Source organism: Vanacampus margaritifer, chromosome 3 (genome assembly GCF_051991255.1).
Source record: "Vanacampus margaritifer isolate UIUO_Vmar chromosome 3, RoL_Vmar_1.0, whole genome shotgun sequence".
NCBI classification, from domain to species: Eukaryota; Metazoa; Chordata; class Actinopteri; order Syngnathiformes; family Syngnathidae; genus Vanacampus; species Vanacampus margaritifer.
In genome coordinates, this window is record NC_135434.1 from 5,396,460 (window position 1) to 5,417,512 (window position 21,053).

A 21,053-nucleotide genomic window follows, 5' to 3' on the forward strand; every position below is an offset into this window, starting at 1 on the left:
TTATCCTAACTAAAACTAGGCTAAAACATTGACAGTTTTGTTGACAAATACAATTATGTTTTCTTGGACTAAAATAAAGACTAAAATGCTACAATTTATAGTCAACTAAAGTGCATAAAAACAGGATGAAGTTGACTAACTATGCCAAAAACTAACAAGTGTGATTGAAACTGGACTAAAACTGAGACTAAATTTAAAAATGTCCGATAAAATTAACACTATTTGGTTGTCATGCAATTTTTGCAGGTCTCATTCACCAACAAGCCTCATTTCATGTGACTCAAATTTGAACATAAAGCAGTTCACGATCATGTGATGCAGGACTCAGCAAGTTCAACAGCTAAATGCAAATTCTGGTATTGTGGTCTTGAGAAAATCCAAGGTTCAAGTATGGTGCTATGGGTACGGTACTAGAATATTACCGCGATTTTCTGATCTTATTATGTGGACCAAGAGGAATGGTAGGTGTGGTTCAAGTCTTTAAAAAAAAGTGAGAGGTCAAGTGACTTGACTGTTTATCATTCTTCTGTGACGCATCTAGAATTACAATTCAGTCCAATAGTGACCCCTGCTGGCACTACAACGGATTGACACATGCGACAATAAGAGTTTAGGGAAAGATGGGAATGGCAAAAGCTGGAAAAAAAATCAGGGATGTGATTTGACCAAAGTGAAATTATCTGAAAATTTAGCCAGGGGTTTGCGGGCCGCTGGCACCCAGCTAGGTCCAACTATCCCATATAAAATGGCAGTTTTAGTCAACTCAAAATCAGTCACATTCAAAAACATTGGACTGCCTTTGCTTTTAAAAACTATCACTGAGAATATCATCATATCTAACTAATGTGATTACTAAGTTAACACATAAATAATGTTGAGGGGTTCAAATTTCATGAACAAATAATTGTATCATGACCAAATGAAAAGTAACTCATATTAGAGCATACCACAAATGTCTTTGTTATAGCAGAAGATGTTATCTGTCGGAGTCATGCGCATACACAATGAACTACTAAAAAAAAAAATAAAAAAAAAGATAAAATCGGATTTTTTTTTTTTTTTGGGGGGAGATAAAAAAAAAAGTGGAATTCCGCGAATTAGCGGAAAAATCACATCCCTGAAAAATATTACCAAACAAACTTTGTAAATGGTGGCTGATAATTTGACCCAACAAAAAATATTGACAAAGTAGACACAAATCTCATATCAAACTTTTATTTATTTCAGCTCCAGTGTTACATGCTGTAGCAGCATCGTCGCAATGATTTCATGTATGCATGGCCTGACATTCCGTATACCACTTGAGTTATTTGTGCGTAAAAAGTGTAACATATTTACATGTAAATATACTCACACAAGCACACGCTACTATCCTGCACTCTGTGGCGTGTGTTGAGTGACCTACAAAGAGATGGTGAGCAAATGTCTTCACTTGGTTTAACAACATGATTACCTCATGAAAACGGAGATGACACAAATGCATATATAAAGCTCATAAAAGCAATTCCTATTTGATCACGGGATTTTTTTTTTTGCAAGCGCAGGTATGGCTTATTTAAAGTGTATATAAAACACTGAATGATAAAAAACACACCCAAACATATTGAAAAGTGAAAACCCACAAGTCTTCTTCAACTGCCACTGCCCGGGTGGGTAGATCAGTAAATGAAAAATAAGTGCAAAAAAATAAAAAAAGCCAGCTTCCACATTTGAAACAATGTTGAGGCAGGAAGAGACACACGGTGGTCACCACAACGTGGCTGTAAACAAAAAATAAGCCTCTGCATGTGACGTCGGAGGACGAATGAAGTGCCGCATGTTGAAAAACGCAGTTGCATAGAAAAATACCATTCGATACAATGCAATGTCTTTGGTGGCTCGTACACGTTGACCAAAATGAACACTTCAACGGGGCTTTTTCTGTCTTCACATAAGGAAATGCAAAAAAAAAAAAAAAAAAAAAGCAAGGGAGTAGAAAAACTATGAATAAAACATATATTTCATATTTGATATATAATCTGCAACATGTATGTACAAGAGTCAGCCTGACAGCTCCTCAGGTCAGGTCAGTGTTCAGACCTCCAATAGCTGCCCCGTGTCTATTATATTGGACTGGATAGTGTGTGTGCGTGATTCATCAGCGGTGTAACTCCTTCCTGCCAGACGATTCAACAACTAACAGTTATGATGGACAGAGCAATCAACTCAATGATCTTCAAAAATTGTGTTGCAGCTAAATGAGATCGATTCATCACGTCATCCTTTTTTTCTTTTTTAATCGTGCTTCGAGTCGCGGTTAAGATGGTGCATATCCAACTTTGGGCCGGGGTGGACCGTGGATTGATCGCCAGCCAATCACAGACAGGGCACATGTTTTTGGATTGTAAGAGGAAGCTGGAGTTCGCACACCGACGAGTTTTGCCACAGTTTGGCTTTAGCCATTGATGCTAGCTAGCTAGCTAGCTAGCGGGTAAACGAACATCATGGGAGCTAGCTAGCAAGCACCTGGGGCTCAAGCCAAACTGTGGCAGGGTTTTTAAACTTTCTGGACCTGGATTTGCCACCTCTGCAATGCTGCCTGACCTTACAAAATATATATATAAATATAAATGGAGGCAAAAGGTAGCACAGTACTTGGCTGCAGTCAGCAGAAGCGCCGTTGATTCTGTCAGGCTAGTCAGACAAGTTTACTGTTGAAAGAAGTACAGCATGACGCAGCCAACTATGGAAAGTTGAGCTACATCTACAATTGTGTTTTTCTGCTCAACATGGAAACAGGAATTAAGGACATTGGTAGATTCCTTTGTATATTGCTTGAAAAATAAAATGGTACCTATGAGTGCCTTACTCAAACATTCATTTAAAAAAAAATAATTTGTCAACTGAAAATATGAAGACAAACTGGCTCTATATTGGAGCAAAAGAGGCACTTGGAAATTGTAGTGAACGTGAAGTCCGCTCATTCCTTATAAATACACACAGAAGTAAAAGCAAATAAAGCAGCGTTTGTGTTGCTTCCTTCTGCAGCCATTAAAACACAAGCCACACAAATAAATAAATACTAAGAACTCTAAACATCATTCAAGACAACGTGGCAATGTGTGTAGGAAAGAATGTTGAACGATGACTGTGTGAATTTGTCCTCGATTCTTTTGCCCTTGAGTGACGTCATCACTGGGGGGGAAGAAAACCCACGCAGACGTCAGTGCGGGAACAAGGAGGCGTGTCGCAGCTCGGCTACTTCCTCAAACATCAGCGCGCGGCCACGTTCACTTTCCATTCCTGGAAACGGGTCTGGCCTCCTGCTTGGTTAGGAAGTACTTGAAGAACTCGTAAACGGACCAGGCAATGGCCGTGGATGGCATCTGGTAGATCACTCGGGCCTGCACGCCTTTGAAGAAAGCCGCCGGGCCGCCCAGCTTGTACACCGTCCTGAACGTGTTGGCCATTCCCGACAAATGGCCGCTGATGTTCATGGAGCTGAGCGCCACGTTCTCCTGCGTGTTGAGCAACGTCTTGCACACGTCCAGCGGCGTAGTGATGGCGGCCGAGATGGCGCCGGCCGCCGCCCCGGACACGATGTGCGTGCCGGGGTGGTAGTGTCTGTGGGGGTTGAGCCACTCCTGCATCGTCTCGTAGATGATGAAGTGGACGGCCTGGAAGGGGATGTTCATGGTCAGCTGCGTGCTGTAGCTGCGGTAGAAGGCGCCCGCGCCCTCCGCGCGCGTCACCGTGCGGACGCAGTCCCAAAGGCCACGATAGGGCGACTTGTACATTTGCATCCGCTGCTTCACCACTGAGACATGGTAACACAAAAACATTTAGGAAGCTTCAAGTCAGCGCAAAAGGACGTGCGAAGTGATGGAATTGGAAGTGTTAGTGGAAGAGCCAAGACAAATGGCAAGTTGAAAAGAGTTTGGTCATACTGCCGCTGACAGCATGACTCCTTCTTGTGACTGCCTCCAAGTCAGCCCTTATTTCATTCAAGTTCCAAAATCCCAAAATGCTGCATACACAATGTTGCAATAATGTTTTGTTTTCTGGCGTTTCAAAAAGGTTTAGGCAAGGAGATAAGATCCATTCCACCTCAATCCCCCTCTTATTTTGAAAGCACCTCTGCACTGCAATATTTTGAGACAGGAAATCGGCAATCATAATTCGTCTCATGATGCCTCCGGAAAAATATAAAAGCTCAGTTTTGAAAGAAATACTCATTTAAAAGCACTTATTTTTGGGGTGATAACGAAGTGGGGTACGAGCCGCATCTTACGGAGAGGTCTTCAAAATGTTAGCCACCATTTTTACCACTGCCAAGTACAACATACTGTATATTGCTTAATTTGCAATAATGCAAAGGACTTGTAACCAAATGATCTCGCTGGTAAGTCTTTTCACAGATTTCAGCGAGAGAGTTAAAATAAATAAATAAATATATATATTTCATTATGAATGAAACGATCAATAGTACCTTCAATTTTGGATTAGGCTACTTTGCCAGTCACAACGTGTTAATAAAGCATAACAAAGTATAATTTGTCTTTATATATGAAGGCTTAGGGTTGTGCTTACCTTCAGCAGGGTTCATAACGGCATCATGGAGGACAGTGGCCACGCTGCCTGCAACACCTGTTGGAGACAAGATTTGGAGATTGTAAAGGGACGTATTATGCAAACTTGTCTTTTGAATGGACTGTATACAAATTTTAAAAACCAAATTCAATCTTCCAACTCCTGAAAATGTTTTTCCGCGTGTGTCTCCATGTTAACTTGTGAATGAAAAAAAAAAAACACAATACGCTTCCTTCATCGTGGCGCCCAAAATGAGGTCGGCGGCTTCGTACCGTTGGCCAGGTGGCTGTTGCCTCCGCTTTTAATGACGTCGCTGAGGGAGTGCTTGACCCGTTCGTAGCAGGCGAAATAGAGCGCGTGGGCGGGACCGGCACCCATCATGGTGATGTTGAGGCCCCTCAGCGGTCTGAGGAAACCCTCCGTGCGGATGATCCTTCTCAGGGCTTCGTACACACCTCGATAGCGGGCATTGGGGTCGGGCTGCAGGCTCTGCATCCTTGTCTGCAAACATAACCAGACAACAAAAAAAAAAAAAGGGGTGAATTTGGATACCTGCTGTGAGCCAAACACAACTTTCAGGATGTATTGTTGCCTAATAAGTCGTCACATCGTTGACAGTCTGGAGTGTGAGAGCGAAGCAACGCTTTTGTTTTAGTCCAGCATGCCAAGTTATCTGCAGAGCACAAAGCCTGTTTTTATTTGCGGGGAGATGTGGCCGGTGCTGGCTGGGGAAGATAGGCCCGGTCTATCTTCCGCCGAATGTTCTAATGTGTTTCCTTCCCTTTTGCGTTCACAATAAAGTACAATTACGTTTCCGTTTTTAATACAGATGTGGCAACACAAATCTTGGCTGATGTTGATGCGTGTCCATATTGGCAGCCCAAATCATATTATTCTGACGAGGGCAATGAGTTACTTTATTATTTTGGTAAAGCAATCGAAGCCCTTCAACTAAACTGAATGAGAATCTTTATTGAGTACAGAAGATGACCACAACGAAAAACATGAGGAAGTTGTGCTACATCCACGCACTGACATCCTCCTCCAGACAGTATTTATTATTATTCTCAGGATAACAATGACATTGAAACATTCTCTCATCCCTTGAAAAATAATACTTACAGTACCATCTTTTGATGTTTTTTGTCATCGTTTTTTTACACAGTTGTCTATCGAGTTTTCCGATACAGGTTGCTTGAGCTAAAGTATATCAAAAACATTTTGCGGCCTCGGTCTTCCACTATCCAGTGGCAAAGCATGTAAAAGTTGTAGCAAGCACCTCAACCCTGGCCATTCTAATCAATACTACACAAGTGCTTTACGACCTTCACACACCCTTCACTGTGTGAGGTTGATTTCATGAGTGTATAGCACCGATAAGGCCGCCACCCCCTGCACACACCCTTAACATTACTGGCGCAAAGCACAAGTCTAGGTGTGTCACAAGTGATATCTTGGGAGGTCAAGTCATTAGCCACAGGACTCCAAAAAAAACCACACCTAAAATTGATTTGCACCACAAACTCTACTATGACCGAAGAAAAACCTTAACGAGCTATAGAGGAAGATGACAAAAGAGCTTGAGTAACAGGACAGTTTGGTAAGGCAGCAAAAGAGTTGCGAGTGAGCTTCAGCTCCAGTGAAGTGGAAACAAACAGGGATGTGATTTGACCAAAGTGAAATTATCTGAAAATTTAGCCGGGGGTCTGGGGGCCGCTGGCACCCAGCTAGGTCCAGGGCAGTGCCCTGGTGGGGGGACAAGGGCCGGAGCTTATGGGTTTTCCGTGTTTTTAAGTACTTTCAATGCACTCACATGACAAAGAAATAGACAAAACAACAGCATAAATTTTCAATGTATATTGAACTATCCCATATAAAATGGCAGTTTTAGTCAACTCAAAATCAGTCACATTCAAAAACATTGGACTGCCTTTGCTTTTAAAAACTATCACTGAGAATATCATCATATCTAACTAATGAGATTACTAAGTTAACACATAAATAATGTTGAAGAGTTCAAATTTCATGAACAAATAATTGTATCATGACCAAATGAAAAGTAACTCATATTAGAGCATACCACAAATGTCTTTGTTATAGCAGAAGATGTTATCTGTCGGAGTCATGTGCATACACAATGAACTACTAAAAAAAAATAAAAAATAAAAAAAATAAAAATATCGGATTTTTTTTGGGGGGGGGAGATAAAAAAAACGGAATTCCGCGAATTAGCGGAAAAATCACATCCCTGAACAAACTAATGGAGTAATTAAGGTGGACCTCTCGGTGGAACCTCGGCTCACTAAAAAAAATCTGCAAACAAATTTTGCAAACAAAAATTGCATAAAGACAGATTTTGCAAACAAAAATGACTTTTCAGCAGTATGGCGTGGCCTACCAGGATGCAGCAGCCAATCATATTGCAGCGGGGCATGTCTGTCTAGAACTCAAGTGGGATTTATAATCATGCGCCCGGAACACCCACTTAAGCGCTCTCTCACACACCATAAACGTCATTCTAGCTACGCGTCACATATATTTGTTGTTGTTTTTTTCTTGCTATAAATTAAACTGCTTGATGATTTCCTGCTGGTTAAGTAGCCCTCAGAGAGTGTGAGAGAGTGTAAAAGATGCAAAGCACTCTTCCTGGGAGGAACACCATTGGAAGACTTGACCTAAATGTATTACAATAGATTGTAGTACATTCATGTTTGTGTGTCTTTCATCTTAAAACTCATTCACTGCCAGCATTCACTGCCAGCCCGGCTAAAAAATAATCAACCTTTGACTTCTTCAGCCGTCAATGGCATGTGAATGAGTTTAATTACACTTCCTTAAGTCATTTGTTCCTCACACAAATACAGTAAAGCATGTATTTTACGATATTGCGGTATTTTGCATTAGTAGAAACATGTGACAAAAAAATGGTGGTAGGTTTTGGGGTTGCTGGAACGGATTAAAGTCTTTTCTATGCATTTTAATGAGGAAAAGTGATTTGAAATGTGATTGAATTGAGCTGAAATGAATAAAAGGCCATTACACTTGAAGACAAAGCACATTAACTCATTCACTGCCATTGACGGCTATAGACGTAAAAAATTTGAACTATTTCTATTAGTTTAACATTTTTTCCACTTTTGTTAACAAGAGTATGAAAACCTAGAATTTTTTTATTGTACATTTAGAACAGATATACAATTAGTGATTAATCGTGAGTTAACTATTGAAGTCATGCGATTAATTACGATTACAATTTTAATCACCTGGCGCCCCAAATTTCTTATAATCTTTTCTTCTTCTTTTTTTTAATTCATTCGCTGCCATTGACGGCTATAAACGCCGAAAATTCATTTAAACTAATTTCTATTAGTTTACATTTTTTTCCACTTTTGTTAACGAGAGTATGAAAACCTAGAAAAAAAAATCATTGTACATTTAGAACAGATATAAAATTTGCGATTAATCGTGAGTTAACTAGTGAGGTCATACGATTAATAACAATAAAAAAATGTAATCGCCTGTTGCCCCTAATTTTTTTAAAATAATTTTTTGGGGGAAATGAATTTATGGCAGTGAATGAGTTAATTTTTAAAAACTTTAATTGCATTATTGAAGTCTGTTACTGGGCGTCAATTGACACTTGACAAACTTTTTGGTTACACTGACAGTCTAAAAAAGAGAGAGAAGCTAACAGCGTGTGTTTTAAAAAAAAAACGAAAATAAAAGCTCTATTCTTTACGCTACCCACGATAACATGTTCTTTCTCAACTGGCTTCCTGGAATAAGCTAAACAACACAAGCTAACTGTGGTCAGGCAGGTTGGATAGTTTAAAGCTAATGCTTGTTAGCTACGAACTGTCGTAGCCAGTCGAATATGGTGTCCGTGGACTTGAGCAAAGATAGTGGCCAAGTTGTTGGCATGAGTCGGGTTAGGAGGAGGTGTGGCACGAGTGTAGGTGTGCGTCCGTTACCTTGACGGAGTCCACGGGATACATGACCGTGTGCTCCAGCACGCCAGCCACTGCGCCCGCTGTCATGTGCGTCGTCACCGAGACATGAGGCGGCAAGCTCTCGTAGTCGCCGTCGCCAGGAACGGGCTGGCCGCCTTGGCTCGCCGTCTGCGACATCTCCAGCGGTGCCAGCACACGCTCCGAGCTCACCTCCATGCGTGGCGTGGCGAGCTTCCCCCCCCCTCCCAGGACTGTGACGACCGCTTGTCAGGGAGTTCTCCGCAGCGTGGACGGCCACAACATCTTCAGTTGTCACCACTCGCCAGAGTAGGGGAGCCCAAGTGACGTTGGCCACAATAGGCGCGGCTCTAAGAAAAAGAAAAAGTTAACCAATAGAATTACGGATAAGTGCACATAAGGCGGGCTCTTGGGTTGAGGTGGCCAATGAGAAGTTTTCTCTCTGACACTTGGCAATCCCCGCCATCGTCTCAACCATTACAATCTCTCATTGAGACCTCTTAAAAAAAAAGAAGAAAAAAGGGAATTTTCGTTCACATACTCGAGCTTTTTGAATTGTACATTGTATTCAAAATATGTTGATATAGAAATAAAAACAAATGTAATTCAAATAATAAAATTAAATTTTTATTTAGTGTTGTACCTGAATCAAATCAAGCATAAACACAAAAAAAAAATACTAATCATTGCCAATCAGAATAAACTGTCTTTCACAGTGACGTACAGTTCAGTGACATATGCTAAATTAGAAAAGGAGGGGCACTTTCTGGGTGAAAAGTATTTCCATTCCATCTAATTACTTAGCCTGAGACTTTTGAATGGGGTTTTCATTTTTATCACACACTGCTGCTGGTTTAGATAAGTGGGCTTGGTCACCTCAGGAAACAGCCAGATCACATAGATTGTAATACATACAGAAAAGTCAGCTTTGTGAAGACCCCAACATTATGGTTTCTCCATTCCAACTACTGTATAATACAGTAGTTCCATTATGGAATGCAAATGGTTAAGGGAAAATTACATATGTAAAATGAATAGGGTGGAATACCGGCAAATTATTTGAGTAGCAAATGGAAAAAAAAAAGACTTAATTTTTGTAGTGGATGTAAAAATATTACATAATTAAAAAATATATCCATAATAGAAAAAGCAAAAACACAAAGTCTTGAAAAAAAAATCTTTGTGCATAAAAACTTATCTTAAAAATGTTTATTTCATAACTAACCAAATTGAAACATTGACATAAACACAACCACTGTCTTTACATAATACATTTAATTTGTACTTCACTTTACATTTCCAAGAAATCTCAAAGTGCATAACAAATTAACTTTTTTTATTCTCAAATTTTCTTTACTTCACATGTTTTGTAAGTTTCTTGCGAATCGTTTGAAAACTTCTAGTTGGGCTGCGCAGGAGGCTAATGGTGAGCACATCAGCCTTACATTTGCAAGGTTCACTTTCTATATCTCTACTCTGGCCTTCCTTGTGTGGAATGCATGTCTCCTCAAGCTTTCGTAAGCTAAGCTTCCCCCCAAAACCTCCGTTTTAGTTTAAGGTGAATTGTCGATATGTATTGTGAAAGACAGCTGGGCTAGGCTACAGTAGACCCAAGACAATAACGAGGGCAAGTGGTACACTTGGCTCAAACGCAACAAGGGAGAGTCTGCAAAGTCTTGTGAGGAGTCAGCCTGTTTTCTTATAGCTATAAGGAAACTTAAATCAGTTGCAAGACCGGTTATGGAAACATTGTGCTAAGCGTGTGTAACAATTATTAGAAAAACTTCCGTCAGAAATGCTGCACTTCATTGTTGAGGGATCCTATTCAAAGGAGCAGCAAAGAAAATGTTCTGTCTATTCCTCGAGGGAAAAATACTCATAAACCACAAACCTTTATTCGTATATTGCGGTCTGACAAACATTTCATGACACCAATTGTACATAAATAACATGTTAGATGCATTAATTTCCAATCATCTCAAATCGGTCATATGACAGCTTCTGAAAATAAAGCTTATCATAAAAAGCCGCACAGCCCTCAAATAATTAGTTACAACAATATGAGAAAAAAGAAAACCAGCAGGTCTATTAGATGAAGTTAAGGATTTTCATTTACATTCCGTGCTTAAAGATGGATTATTTTGTAAGTGCTTATGCTTAATAATAATTTAAAAAAGGCAAAACAAGGCAACCAGCACCCCCCACCCCCTTCCCCTAAATATATCAAATTTTGGTAAATAATTCAGTTTCTTCTGTAGGAAAATATGACCCTTTATTTGCCAGGTTTCAAACAGGACATGAATACGCATAACTGACACATTTTTGTGTCTCAGTCCACGAGAGTTTAGAGGTTGATAGGGAGTGTCGGCGAGCCCAAGCCCTCCTCCAGCCACGGCACAAACGAAGGAGAGCAGCGCTGCGCGGCGCGCCGGTGGATTCGGCGAAGTCGCAGCATGTACAAGATGATTGACAGGAGGACGATGAAGATACAAACCAGGAATAAGTAGTGGTTGTTGACGAAGGAGAAGCTGTGCCGCCAGTGAGAGTGCACGCCTTTCAGACTTTCCTGCTGGATATCCCTGAAGAAAAAAAAAAACGAAGGCCAAAATGAAGTTCATGACTTCATAGCACTAAATTCTTGGCACATCCAGATGACTGAATGTTTCCACTGAGACTCCTCACACAGTGCAATATTTACCATGGATAAACATGAACAACATTAAAACAAAGACGCCGGCTTTCATAAGTACATGAAAAAATGTAATAAAAAAACGGCGGCTAAACTAAATAAACAATATTTGCGATGTGCTATCACAAGAGAGAAGGTTAAATATGTCAATTGTGCAGCAAAAAAATAATAATAAAAAAATAAAAAATAAAAAATTTTAAAAAAGAGCCTGGATAATATGGTTAGCACGTAAGCCTAACCGTGCCTCTTAAATCGGGACACGCTTCAGAAAATGGAGGACTGGAATGGAACTTCATCCAAATGAAAGGCGACCTTACCTCAAAGGTAGAAAGCGTGTTCGGAAGAGAATAGCTCCGAGGGTCCACTGGACCTCCTTATCATAGACCAAAAACACAGTTTTCAGGTTTTTATAGTCCGTCGGGAAAGAGAAGCCTGAGTGTAGGACTTCATACATCCATGCCGATTTAAAACATTGGTACCTGCAGACAGAGAGAAACAAAACGTTAAGCATCATCATAACATATACTGTACACTTGTTTGACCTTGTAGCGAAAAACTGAAAAGAGTACCGTTTGAGCACTGGCAGTAAAATCATGGTGTGACATAGGATTATTTTAATTGTTGTTTTCTGTCTACTTCCTGGTTTATGGAGAATGAGGTCAATCAGGTCTGACAAATGGGACTATCATTTTTGCCTTATGGGAATGGGTGAAAGGACAAAATAAATCCTTTCATCTTCATTTAAGTCTACAGTATTCCTGTCAAATTTTGTAAAAAAATAAAAAAATAAAATAAAAAATAAAATAAAAATAAAAAATAAAATAAAAATAAAAAATAAAAAATAAAAAATTCCCTTCTGTTCATCTTCGAAATAAAATGTGACCCCCTAAACTTCATTTCCCCACACATAAAAGGTTTTGTGTTAAATGTTGCTCTATAATTGTGCATTTAAGACACAAAATCTGTGTTGGCAAAATTTGTAGCTGCACTGTTCAGCCATTATTTTTTTTATAAAATCCCAGTAACCCAATAAACATACATATTGGCAAAAAAACAAACAAACAAAAAAAACTTGTTTGTTGTGAGTCTTCTTTTTTTTTTAAGTCTTTACCGGAAGCAACCTTGTTACGTTCTTGCCTTCAATATGTGAGGAACTTACTGGAGTCTGTGTAGATCAGCGTGGGAAGCGTACAAACCGGAGTCAAATCGTTCCCTCAGAGTCTTCCACTGGGTGGCACAATAACTCTGAAAATGTGAAACCACATTATCATCACTTGTGTAGCTTCCTATTTAAACCTACAGGTATTTATAAATATGCGCGCACCCTGACAGTCGAGCATAAAGCTTTGTTAGTAATCATTTGAGGGCACTTGGCGTAAACATAAAGGCTCACTTTGTAGCCGATGCACTTTTTTTCTGCGTTTAGCGTTATAATTGTGCTTTAGAGTTTAACATGATCACATTTCCGATTAAACAGCTTTGTTATGTTGATTGTATTTTTAAAATAATGCTTTCGTTAATCAGTCTGAGATGACTTTTCCTCTCCTTTACAAGTCAAATAAAATCGTCGCTGCTATGTGAAAAACACTTACGTCTATTTCCCCGACCATTTTGATTTTTTTTTTTTTTTTTAGGATGTCTGCATTCGGTTGCAGTCCAAAAACTAAAAACTAAAAAAAAGAAAAATAATGGACATGAGTGTTTTTCACATAGCAGGCATTGTGAAAAATCCGACCATTTTTCACAAAAACACGTCCATTTTTTCCTCATTTTTTTTATTTTTAGGATGTCTGCATTCAGTTTCATCCCCAAAACATAAAAAAAAAAAAGGAAAAAAGTGGTAAATGTTTTTCACATAGCTGTTACATTTCCCCCATTTGGGGGGGGGGGGTATCTGCATTCAGTCCCCCCCTCCCCACACACACAATAATAAATAAATAAATAATAATAATGGACATAAGTGCTTTTTACATATCAGTGACGATATGCTTGTTTAAATTGGGAAAAAAATCGCAAGGAACTACAACAGCATTTCTTCCAACGTCTGTTGTTACTTATTCTTCTCAAGTGATTCATTAACCCATTAAGGCTTAAAGCGCCTGGCAAAACATGCCTCTAAAACCTAAGGGTGACTTTTGAGTTACCCCCGAAAACCTGGAGTTTTCTTGGAAATTCAACAAAATGACATATCCGCGCTCCCGGCTTTAACGGTAGAAGCACGGTCACACGCTCCCGGCCTTAACTCTTTGACTGCCAAAAACGTTAAATAACGTTTAGTAAAATCCTATGGAGGAGTGCCAAAGACGTTAAAAGACGTTTGTTTCAAAACAGAGGTGAAACTAACCATTTTCTATTGTTGATTACTGAAAAACGGAATAAGGTAGAAACAAACTTTTTTTTTCTGATGAACGATGAGAGTCCAATCTTTCATTTGGTAGTATGTGTGTTTCCATAGTCCAAACACATAATTTTCTGTGGACCTTGAAAGATCAGTCAAAATGCTTAAATCGACTGGCACCCACGGCATCCCTTTTCTGAAAACGTCTGGCAGTCAAAGAGTTAATGGGTTAATGAGGCATGTCGCCTTTTACCTTGGCAGCTTGGGTATATTTGGAAGCGTTATAGTCTCCGCCCATACGAAGCACGTCCTCCGTGCAGTAGTAGAATTCAGAGAAGCCATAGAACTGGCTATTGTTGTAGTCAATGGCTGGCTGGAAGATGCCATTCAAAGAGGTTTGAGTCTCGCTGGTGTGGTTCAGGAAGGAGTGAAGCTTGTGTCGGCACCGGTCAAAATCGCCTGTGCCGAGCACATGGAGCTTCTGTTCGGGGGTGCCGATCTGGTCCTGCAGGTCTGCGGGGAGACAGGGGTCCAACACTGGGGACTCTGCCATCTCGCCGACATGCTGACCTAACAGCCTGATGAAATCGGAAAGAAATGTCAATGAAAGGAAAATGAGTCGGGCGCTGGCTGTGTCACACTCACTTATTTCGAGTGGTGGTGTTTTTTATGAGGTTATCCTCGTATCTTTGGCGTGCTGCGTTTCCTCCGAAACCCAGGAAAGTGGACACGTACACACGGTACACGTGATCAGTCTGATGGGCATCGCATCCGAGATTGAATTCTGCCAGTAAATTCTTGGCCATTTCCTCCTAGTGGACAAATGAAGACTATTAAAATGGTTGTTAGTGGTGCTTTAAGATTAAAGTAGCCTGGCTGATGAGTTAGGTATGAGCTGTTGTTTAGCCAATTTTTTTAAGTTTGAGTTATAAGCACTGCATGGTGACATTTCACAACAACCACCAGACATTTGAAGACAAACTGTAGACACACAGGCATATCTTATTTTTTTTTATCCTCTGTGAAAAATGACTAATATTACAGCAGCTTATTGAGTCAGGTAAGAAACTGTCTGTCGTATTATACTGCCCCCTGGTGGTCAGGCATGCACACACCATAAGGAGGCAGAGCAGCACAATGTCTATTAAACAGAAGCAAAAATGGTTCAATTCTATTCTGTATGTTTTTAAAGCCCAATATTATACAGTACTATTTTGCACATTACAAATTGTATTTATTTTTGAGGGGAGGCTGGAATGACTTAATGGCATTTACATGGAAAGATGATTTGCGATACAATTAATAAACTAGCAAATTAAACTTGTCTCAATGCATGTGAAGGTGTTCCTATCAAAAAGTCAAGCGCCTGTTTAGTTATCATTATCAAGCTTGTGCTTTAATCATATAAAAAAGTAAATAAAATAAAATAAAATTTTGGGGGCACACCCTATACCGGTATATAATTTTACAGGGATGTGATTTGACCAAAGTGAAATTATCTGAAAATTTAGCCGGGGGTCTGCTGGCACCCAGCTAGGTCCAGGGCAGTGCCCTGGTGGGGGGACAAGGGTCGGAGCTCATGGGTTTTCCGTGTTTTTAAGTACTTTCAATGCACTCACATGACAAAGAAATAGACAAAACAACAGCATAAATTTTCAATGTATATTGAACTATCCCATATAAAATGGCAGTTTTAGTCAACTCAAAATCAGTCACATTCAAAAACATTGGACTGCCTTTGCTTTTAAAAACTATCACTGAGAATATCATCATATCTAACTAATGTGATTACTAAGTTAACACATAAATAATGTTGAAGAGTTCAAATTTCATGAACAAATAATTGTATCATGACCAAATGAAAAGTAACTCATATTAGAGCATACCACAAATGTCTTTGTTATAGCAGAAGATGTTATCTGTCGGAGTCATGTGCATACACAATGAACTACTAAAAAAAAAATAAAAAAATAAAAATCGATTTTTTTTGGGGGGGGGGGGAATAAAAAAAAAGCGGAATTCCGCGAATTAGCGGAAAAATCACATCCCTGATTTTATTATACCTTATGGTGTGATGGATAAACTGCATTAAAACACTAACAACTCTACCCTGGAGGGCCTCAGTTTGGTTCGCAGGCCTTTACTAAATAAATCCAGTAGAACATCCTGCTATGGATGCATGCAACAGGCTTACAGTAAGTGATGCATTGAGAGCAGACGGTCTCCACGGGACATAAATGGCGCATACAGTGTCAGCCAGGGAGTAGAAGAAAGAATGAGCAACACAACCAAAGAGCACAAAAAAAATGAATTGGACGAGGATAATAACCTGTTGTGGAGAAGCAAAGCTTACAGTTTTGGGCACTTCAAATGCTATTTGTGTGGAAACTCCGCCCATGTCCAAAACACCAGCAGTCCTTTTTCTGACTAGTGCCTCCTGTTGGTCACTGCCTGGGACATTGACCTCGACAACAGCGTCTCCTTGACAGCAGAGCAGGACATAGGTAAGAAGGAAGCTACAGCAGGTAATAACAGAGGCAACAAAATTGATTGGAAAATAAAACACTGTTTCGTGGTGTCCTTACCATTGTGTGCATGATTAAATTTTCCAAGGACAAAGTTGATTCCAATCCATGCATAGACACCTGAAATCAATGAGAACAACTTTGAAAGTTTGAATACTGTACCTCGACACTTCTTTTCACTTTTGACAACCACCGATATTGACTCATTCAGCGACTGCACAACATAATAATAATAATAATTTTATCTCTTTCTATTCTGTTGTTTATTCTTTACTGTAAACTGCAGCTGGACGGAGTCCAGGAAAAAGTTCCCCACGGGGAAAATAAAAGTATATCGTATCGTATCATGATGGACCCAAATAGGATTAAACTAAACTAAAACTAGAACATTGGCAAAAAGACAAAAACATGCTTCTTGGCCCCCCCATTAGCTCGGATAAACGTCCAGCTCCATGTGACCCTGCTAAGATTAGCACTTGAGAAAATGGATTGATGGATGGTATACACAAATCGTTCTCAAACTTACAACTACCACCTTAAAAAAAAAAGTGAGCACTCCAAGTGTCACCATAAAACTCTCAGCCAAGACAAAATAATGCTCAATTTGTGTTTACATTGTAGCGAGGTATCACTTTAATGCGTTCATTGTTGTCGTCGAGTTTCTAGAGATGTAGAAACTTGCACTGCGTGAGAATAAGCTGTTTCTCATAATGTACATCATAATAATCCAAAATACCAGGTCGTCTGTGAGTTTCATACTACCTTCCTGTTTTCCAGAAATGACTTCCACGTGAGAATCCGAGAACAGGAAGTTGAAGTGCACCGGGATGTCTGTTCTCAAATCTTCCAGAATCGCCTCCTGTTGACTGATAATGAAAATAAAAACACCTCCTTAATAACCTTAAGCATTAAAGTGGCACCTCAACTTACGAGTGACCCGACTTATGAGTGCCGTCGCTCATTCCACTGATTGCTTTGTCTTGAGTTACAAGCAAAAACTTGAGTTACGAGCGCTAGCTATGGCAGCAAACTATGCTACAAGGAGCGGTTTGGCATAGTGAACAACGTAAAAAAATTTTTAAAAAAGATCACGTTTTAGTGTTTATTTCTACTCCCAGTTGAAGTTTACTTGAAAAATAAAAATAAAAATTTAATTACAAGCTGGGTATGCAACAAAACCAAATTACTTTATCTTTAGTCTTTTAGCTTGATGCTACCACATAATATAAAACGCCACAGGAAGACTAATACATTTGCATCAATATCATCGTAATTCAAAAGACATGAAGACAGCGCATAAAACAACAATCACAAGGATGTGTTCTAGTAAAGTAACTCATATTAGAGCATACCACAAATGTCTTTGTTATAGCAGAAGATGTTATCTGTCGGAGTCATGTGCATACACAATGAACTACTAAAAAAAATAATTTAAAAAAAATAATAAAAAAAAATTGGCTTTTTTTTTTGGGGGGGGGGGGGAGATAAAAAAAGCGGAATTCCGCGAATTAGCGGAAAAATCACATCCCTGGTAATAGTGTTTTTCTTAACTGAAGCATACAACATAAAATAGGATGCGCTTCAAGAAGTAATATTGCGCATCTAGATTTCATTGTACCTCTCAGGCAGAATTCTCATTCCAGCTGTGCACAAGATGTAAAGCGGTGTTTCGATGTGCTTGTTTTTGGGAATGTGTTCAGCTGCAAAGCTCAGCAGCGGATAGATGTAGTCACTGGCTTTCTCTGGTGTTTGTGCCATCTTAGAAATCCCTAAAACAACAAGATGAAACATCTGAGCCAGACCACACAACACAAGCCATCCTTATTCATCACATATACTGTAATTATCACGGTCGTCAATTTGAAATGCATTCTCTTACCTGGCTTGATCTTCATGACCACTGACTTGCGATTTTGATCCCTCATTTGCCGAATGTCCAAGAGCTTGCGCGGATTGCCGTTGTGACTGGGCCAGCAGTACACGTACATCCTGGAGCCACTGCTGCCACAATCCACCACCAAACCATAGTTCAGGTCTGGATTGGTTGCGTCTGTCGCGTCCACGTCTGTCACCCGAGCCATATGGCTATGAAGAGCAAAATATAGTATTGTTTGGGACACTTGCAGGTCACATTAGGTGCATCTTCACTAAACTGCAGGCATGTACTGAAACAGCTGTTAAAAGGTTAGCATCACAGTCATGACATGCGCCATGAGTTGGGACAGGTGCAGTTGTTTTAAAGCCCTTTATAAATAAAGATGGCTTGAAAATGAGAATGGGTTCAAACCTGTGGAAGTGGTTTTCCTTTGTTATCCAGCTGGCGGGCAACTTTCCAGTGACCAGAAGCAGGTAAAGGGTTCCCAGGAGAAAGAGGAGCAGGCCAACGAAGAGCAACTGCCTGAATGAAGGGGGCAAGAGGCGAGGAAGGATCTGGGATGGCAGGCTGAAATGCCAGGCAGCTGGGAAAAGGCAGGAAAAGCTGATCCTAAAGGACAGGTTTAAAATTTAAAAAAAAAGGAAGATGAACATACAAGTACATTTCTTATGAGGCTTGTGAAAGATATTATAACATTTTTAATACCTAATTTCATATATCAACTATTGTTACACATTATGAACATTTTAATTCTTCATATTAACCTATAAGAAATATTTTGTGTCCTGTGCAGAGCAGATGGTGTTGATTTCGGTATAATCTGACCTAAACTGGGTCATACTATTTAGTCTAAAAAAGTTCCTTCTCAGCGCTTTGTACACGCACATTTCGGTCTTGAAAACAAAATTTGCTTTGAAATAACACACACACACACACACACTCTTTACTTTCTTCATCAGTCACGGCGACCGTAAATTTGGTTCAACTTGTTTGTGAGATTTTGCTATGGGAAAATCCTTCAACTATATAACACATTCTGTCTCAAAAACATCCACCTGACCTTGTTTACGCCATCTGCTCACAGAACAGTACCAGAGAGTATGTTTAGTCTATAAATGAAAAGGAGGAGGTCTTTTTAACTATAAGAAGCTATTGTACACGTAGAAGAGTACATTTGACGCTCTGAAATCCCACGTTCTGTAAGTGATGAAATCGGAAGCTGTTGGAATGCCCAGAGATCTCTGAAAGATTAAAAATCATTTTTGCAAAGGTGTATTTTTCTTGCATTAAACCTATCCTCATTTTTGGAACACGCAAAGAGGACAAAATTCCTTTATTCCTCTTCACTTGTTAGAAAGGTTCCAGGATGCTACGGTTCAAATCCAAACTACTACAATCTTCGCTGCCTGGAGTTGTTGGTTCTTGTGCATTGGACGAAGAAAAGGCCACCAGATCTCTTTTTAGATGTGCTGTGTTTTTATTTTGGTCCAGCCCATGAAGGGACTTAATAGTTTCGGTTTGAAATGGGTATTTTGAGACACTTAATGGAACTTCTCTGACACACCTGGTACATTAACAGCACATAAACAAACCTGCCCATGATGAAGACTGTCCTCAGTGTCTTGGTCTCATTCGTGTGAGGATGAGGAAACTCCGACTTTCGGACCAATCCATCGCATTTTCTTCAAGTCGCCTCCATTCACTACCTTACAAAGGCAAAAAGTCGGATGTGGTTTAATCATCGAACCTCTCAGGGCGCCTTTGGAAGAAAGTCTCACTGTTGGTAAGCTACAAAGGTGATTTCTTCATCTGTATCATATAGTTTCGATGCGGAGATCAGGTAGATCAAAACCAGTTACTATCAAGGTTTTAAAATAAACTAGCTGTTGTTTGCTAGCATAGCGTCATTCCTCCGCAGTGCTGGTAGTGGACGTCATTTTAACACAATCTCATATTTATCATTTGTCGAAAATGGCAGAGTAATTACACGTACGCGACAGCGAACACATTTCATACTTACGTTTAAAAATGCCAAAGTCCTTCATTTTTGCGTTCAACCGCCATTTGTATGACACAAGATGCTAGCCGGCTAAACTGAGTAGGTGGCGGGTCCCCTTGCGAATGACGTGTTATTAGCACTTCCTTGTGTTTGATTTTGATTCCGTGTTAGCCGAATGTTGCGCGAAGAACCAGTGACACCGTACAATGTTGCCTACACCGCCCATCCACCGGCATGCGTGAAACGAAATACTGACATACGTAGATGCTAAATGCACCTCTGTGGAAAAGTATCTGAGACGGGTTATTTATTTATTTATTTTGTAATTGCCCTGTATCATCAACATTTTGGAGGGATTTTGAAAAATATGTGTGTGAGAAAACTGGACATGTCATTACAATTGATCTAAAAGCTGTAATAACAAATTTCATGATTAAAAAAAATCCTTAGCCTTTGGAATCAATCTTATGCTCCTATTTGGTAAATTGTATTTGCATGAAATAAGAATTTCCAAATCCCTTCCGAATTTTCATATATTTCTTGCGGAATTTGATGTGTATATTAATTCCTTGAAGTTGACAAGAAACATGAAAAGTACATAAACATTGAAAATCCTTTGTGAATTATCTTTAGTTGACCTCAATTGAATTTTTTTGTGCCTTAGGTTATTTGTCCTTACCTTTATTGTTTAGGTTTTTTTGTTTTCTTTTTATATTGCTGTTTGATTCCCCCCCCCCCCAATAATTGTGAATGTTAAAAAGAAAGATGAAAACTTTGAATTGATGTTTGATGTCCTAATGCTGTGATTGTTAAAAGCAGTTTTAATAATAATAATAATAATAAAGTAGATACGTCATTAGATGATCAGTACCATGTAAATTAAAATGTAAAACTGAAATATATTTTAAAATTGTAATTTATTATGTAATATTTTCCTCATAATATGCAATTGGATGCACTCGAAATGTCGGCTGAGGACTTCCTGTGTTTTTTTCCCATGTTCTCCCATCCTTGCATGTTTTTTCCCCTCACAGCGTGTAGAATATTTCGATGTTTTTAAAATTGTCATTTTTAAAATCCACTATTAAT

At 39.4% G+C, this 21,053-nt stretch overlaps 2 protein-coding genes across 5 annotated transcripts; both read right to left on the bottom strand.

The window, feature by feature from the left end:
• Positions 1 to 1,201: 1,201 nt before the first annotated feature.
• Positions 1,202 to 8,901, bottom strand: slc25a37 (solute carrier family 25 member 37). 2 transcript variants are annotated; one of them, XM_077562512.1, is made up of 4 exons: positions 8,541 to 8,901; positions 4,842 to 5,070; positions 4,570 to 4,626; positions 1,202 to 3,656 (listed from the first exon to the last, which is right to left on the bottom strand). In XM_077562512.1, exons 1-4 carry the CDS (start codon positions 8,733 to 8,735, stop codon positions 3,253 to 3,255), a joined length of 885 nt encoding a protein of 294 aa, XP_077418638.1. In that variant the 5' UTR covers positions 8,736 to 8,901; the 3' UTR covers positions 1,202 to 3,252. The 2 variants fall into 2 exon arrangements, with proteins under 2 accessions (XP_077418638.1, XP_077418637.1); XM_077562511.1 differs by having other exon boundaries at positions 1,202 to 3,796; positions 8,541 to 8,900.
• A 1,512-nt stretch (positions 8,902 to 10,413) lies between these two features.
• entpd4 (ectonucleoside triphosphate diphosphohydrolase 4) lies at positions 10,414 to 20,234 on the bottom strand. 3 transcript variants are annotated; one of them, XM_077561418.1, is made up of 13 exons: positions 19,986 to 20,234; positions 19,558 to 19,671; positions 18,377 to 18,574; positions 17,969 to 18,174; positions 17,708 to 17,858; positions 16,852 to 16,955; positions 16,150 to 16,209; positions 15,918 to 16,045; positions 14,210 to 14,376; positions 13,818 to 14,142; positions 12,386 to 12,471; positions 11,544 to 11,705; positions 10,414 to 11,116 (listed from the first exon to the last, which is right to left on the bottom strand). In XM_077561418.1, exons 2-13 carry the CDS (start codon positions 19,563 to 19,565, stop codon positions 10,882 to 10,884), a joined length of 1,830 nt encoding a protein of 609 aa, XP_077417544.1. In that variant the 5' UTR covers positions 19,566 to 19,671; positions 19,986 to 20,234; the 3' UTR covers positions 10,414 to 10,881. The 3 variants fall into 3 exon arrangements, with proteins under 3 accessions (XP_077417544.1, XP_077417543.1, XP_077417542.1); XM_077561417.1 differs by having other exon boundaries at positions 15,894 to 16,045; positions 19,558 to 19,667; positions 19,986 to 20,232; XM_077561416.1 differs by having other exon boundaries at positions 15,894 to 16,045; positions 19,986 to 20,231.
• Between the last annotated feature and the right edge of the window lie 819 nt (positions 20,235 to 21,053).

What these genes read in the sequence shown, in the direction of transcription:
- slc25a37 (XM_077562511.1), bottom strand. Translation starts at nt 8,735, where the DNA reads ATGGAGGTGAGCTCGGAGCGTGTGCTGGCACCGCTGGAGATGTCGCAG. An exon ending in ATCCCGTGGACTCCGTCAAG is followed by an intron (nt 5,071 to 8,540) that starts GTAACGGACGCA and finishes TTATGTTTGCAG; the next exon opens with ACAAGGATGCAGAGCCTGCA. An exon ending in CGTTATGAACCCTGCTGAAG is followed by an intron (nt 3,797 to 4,569) that starts GTAAGCACAACC and finishes ACCATGTCTCAG; the next exon opens with TGGTGAAGCAGCGGATGCAA.
- entpd4 (XM_077561417.1), bottom strand. An exon ending in ATGAGAATTCTGCCTGAGAG is followed by an intron (nt 16,956 to 17,707) that starts GTACAATGAAAT and finishes TTTCATTATCAG; the next exon opens with TCAACAGGAGGCGATTCTGG. An exon ending in ACACGCTTTCTACCTTTGAG is followed by an intron (nt 11,117 to 11,543) that starts GTAAGGTCGCCT and finishes TTTTTTCTTCAG; the next exon opens with GGATATCCAGCAGGAAAGTC.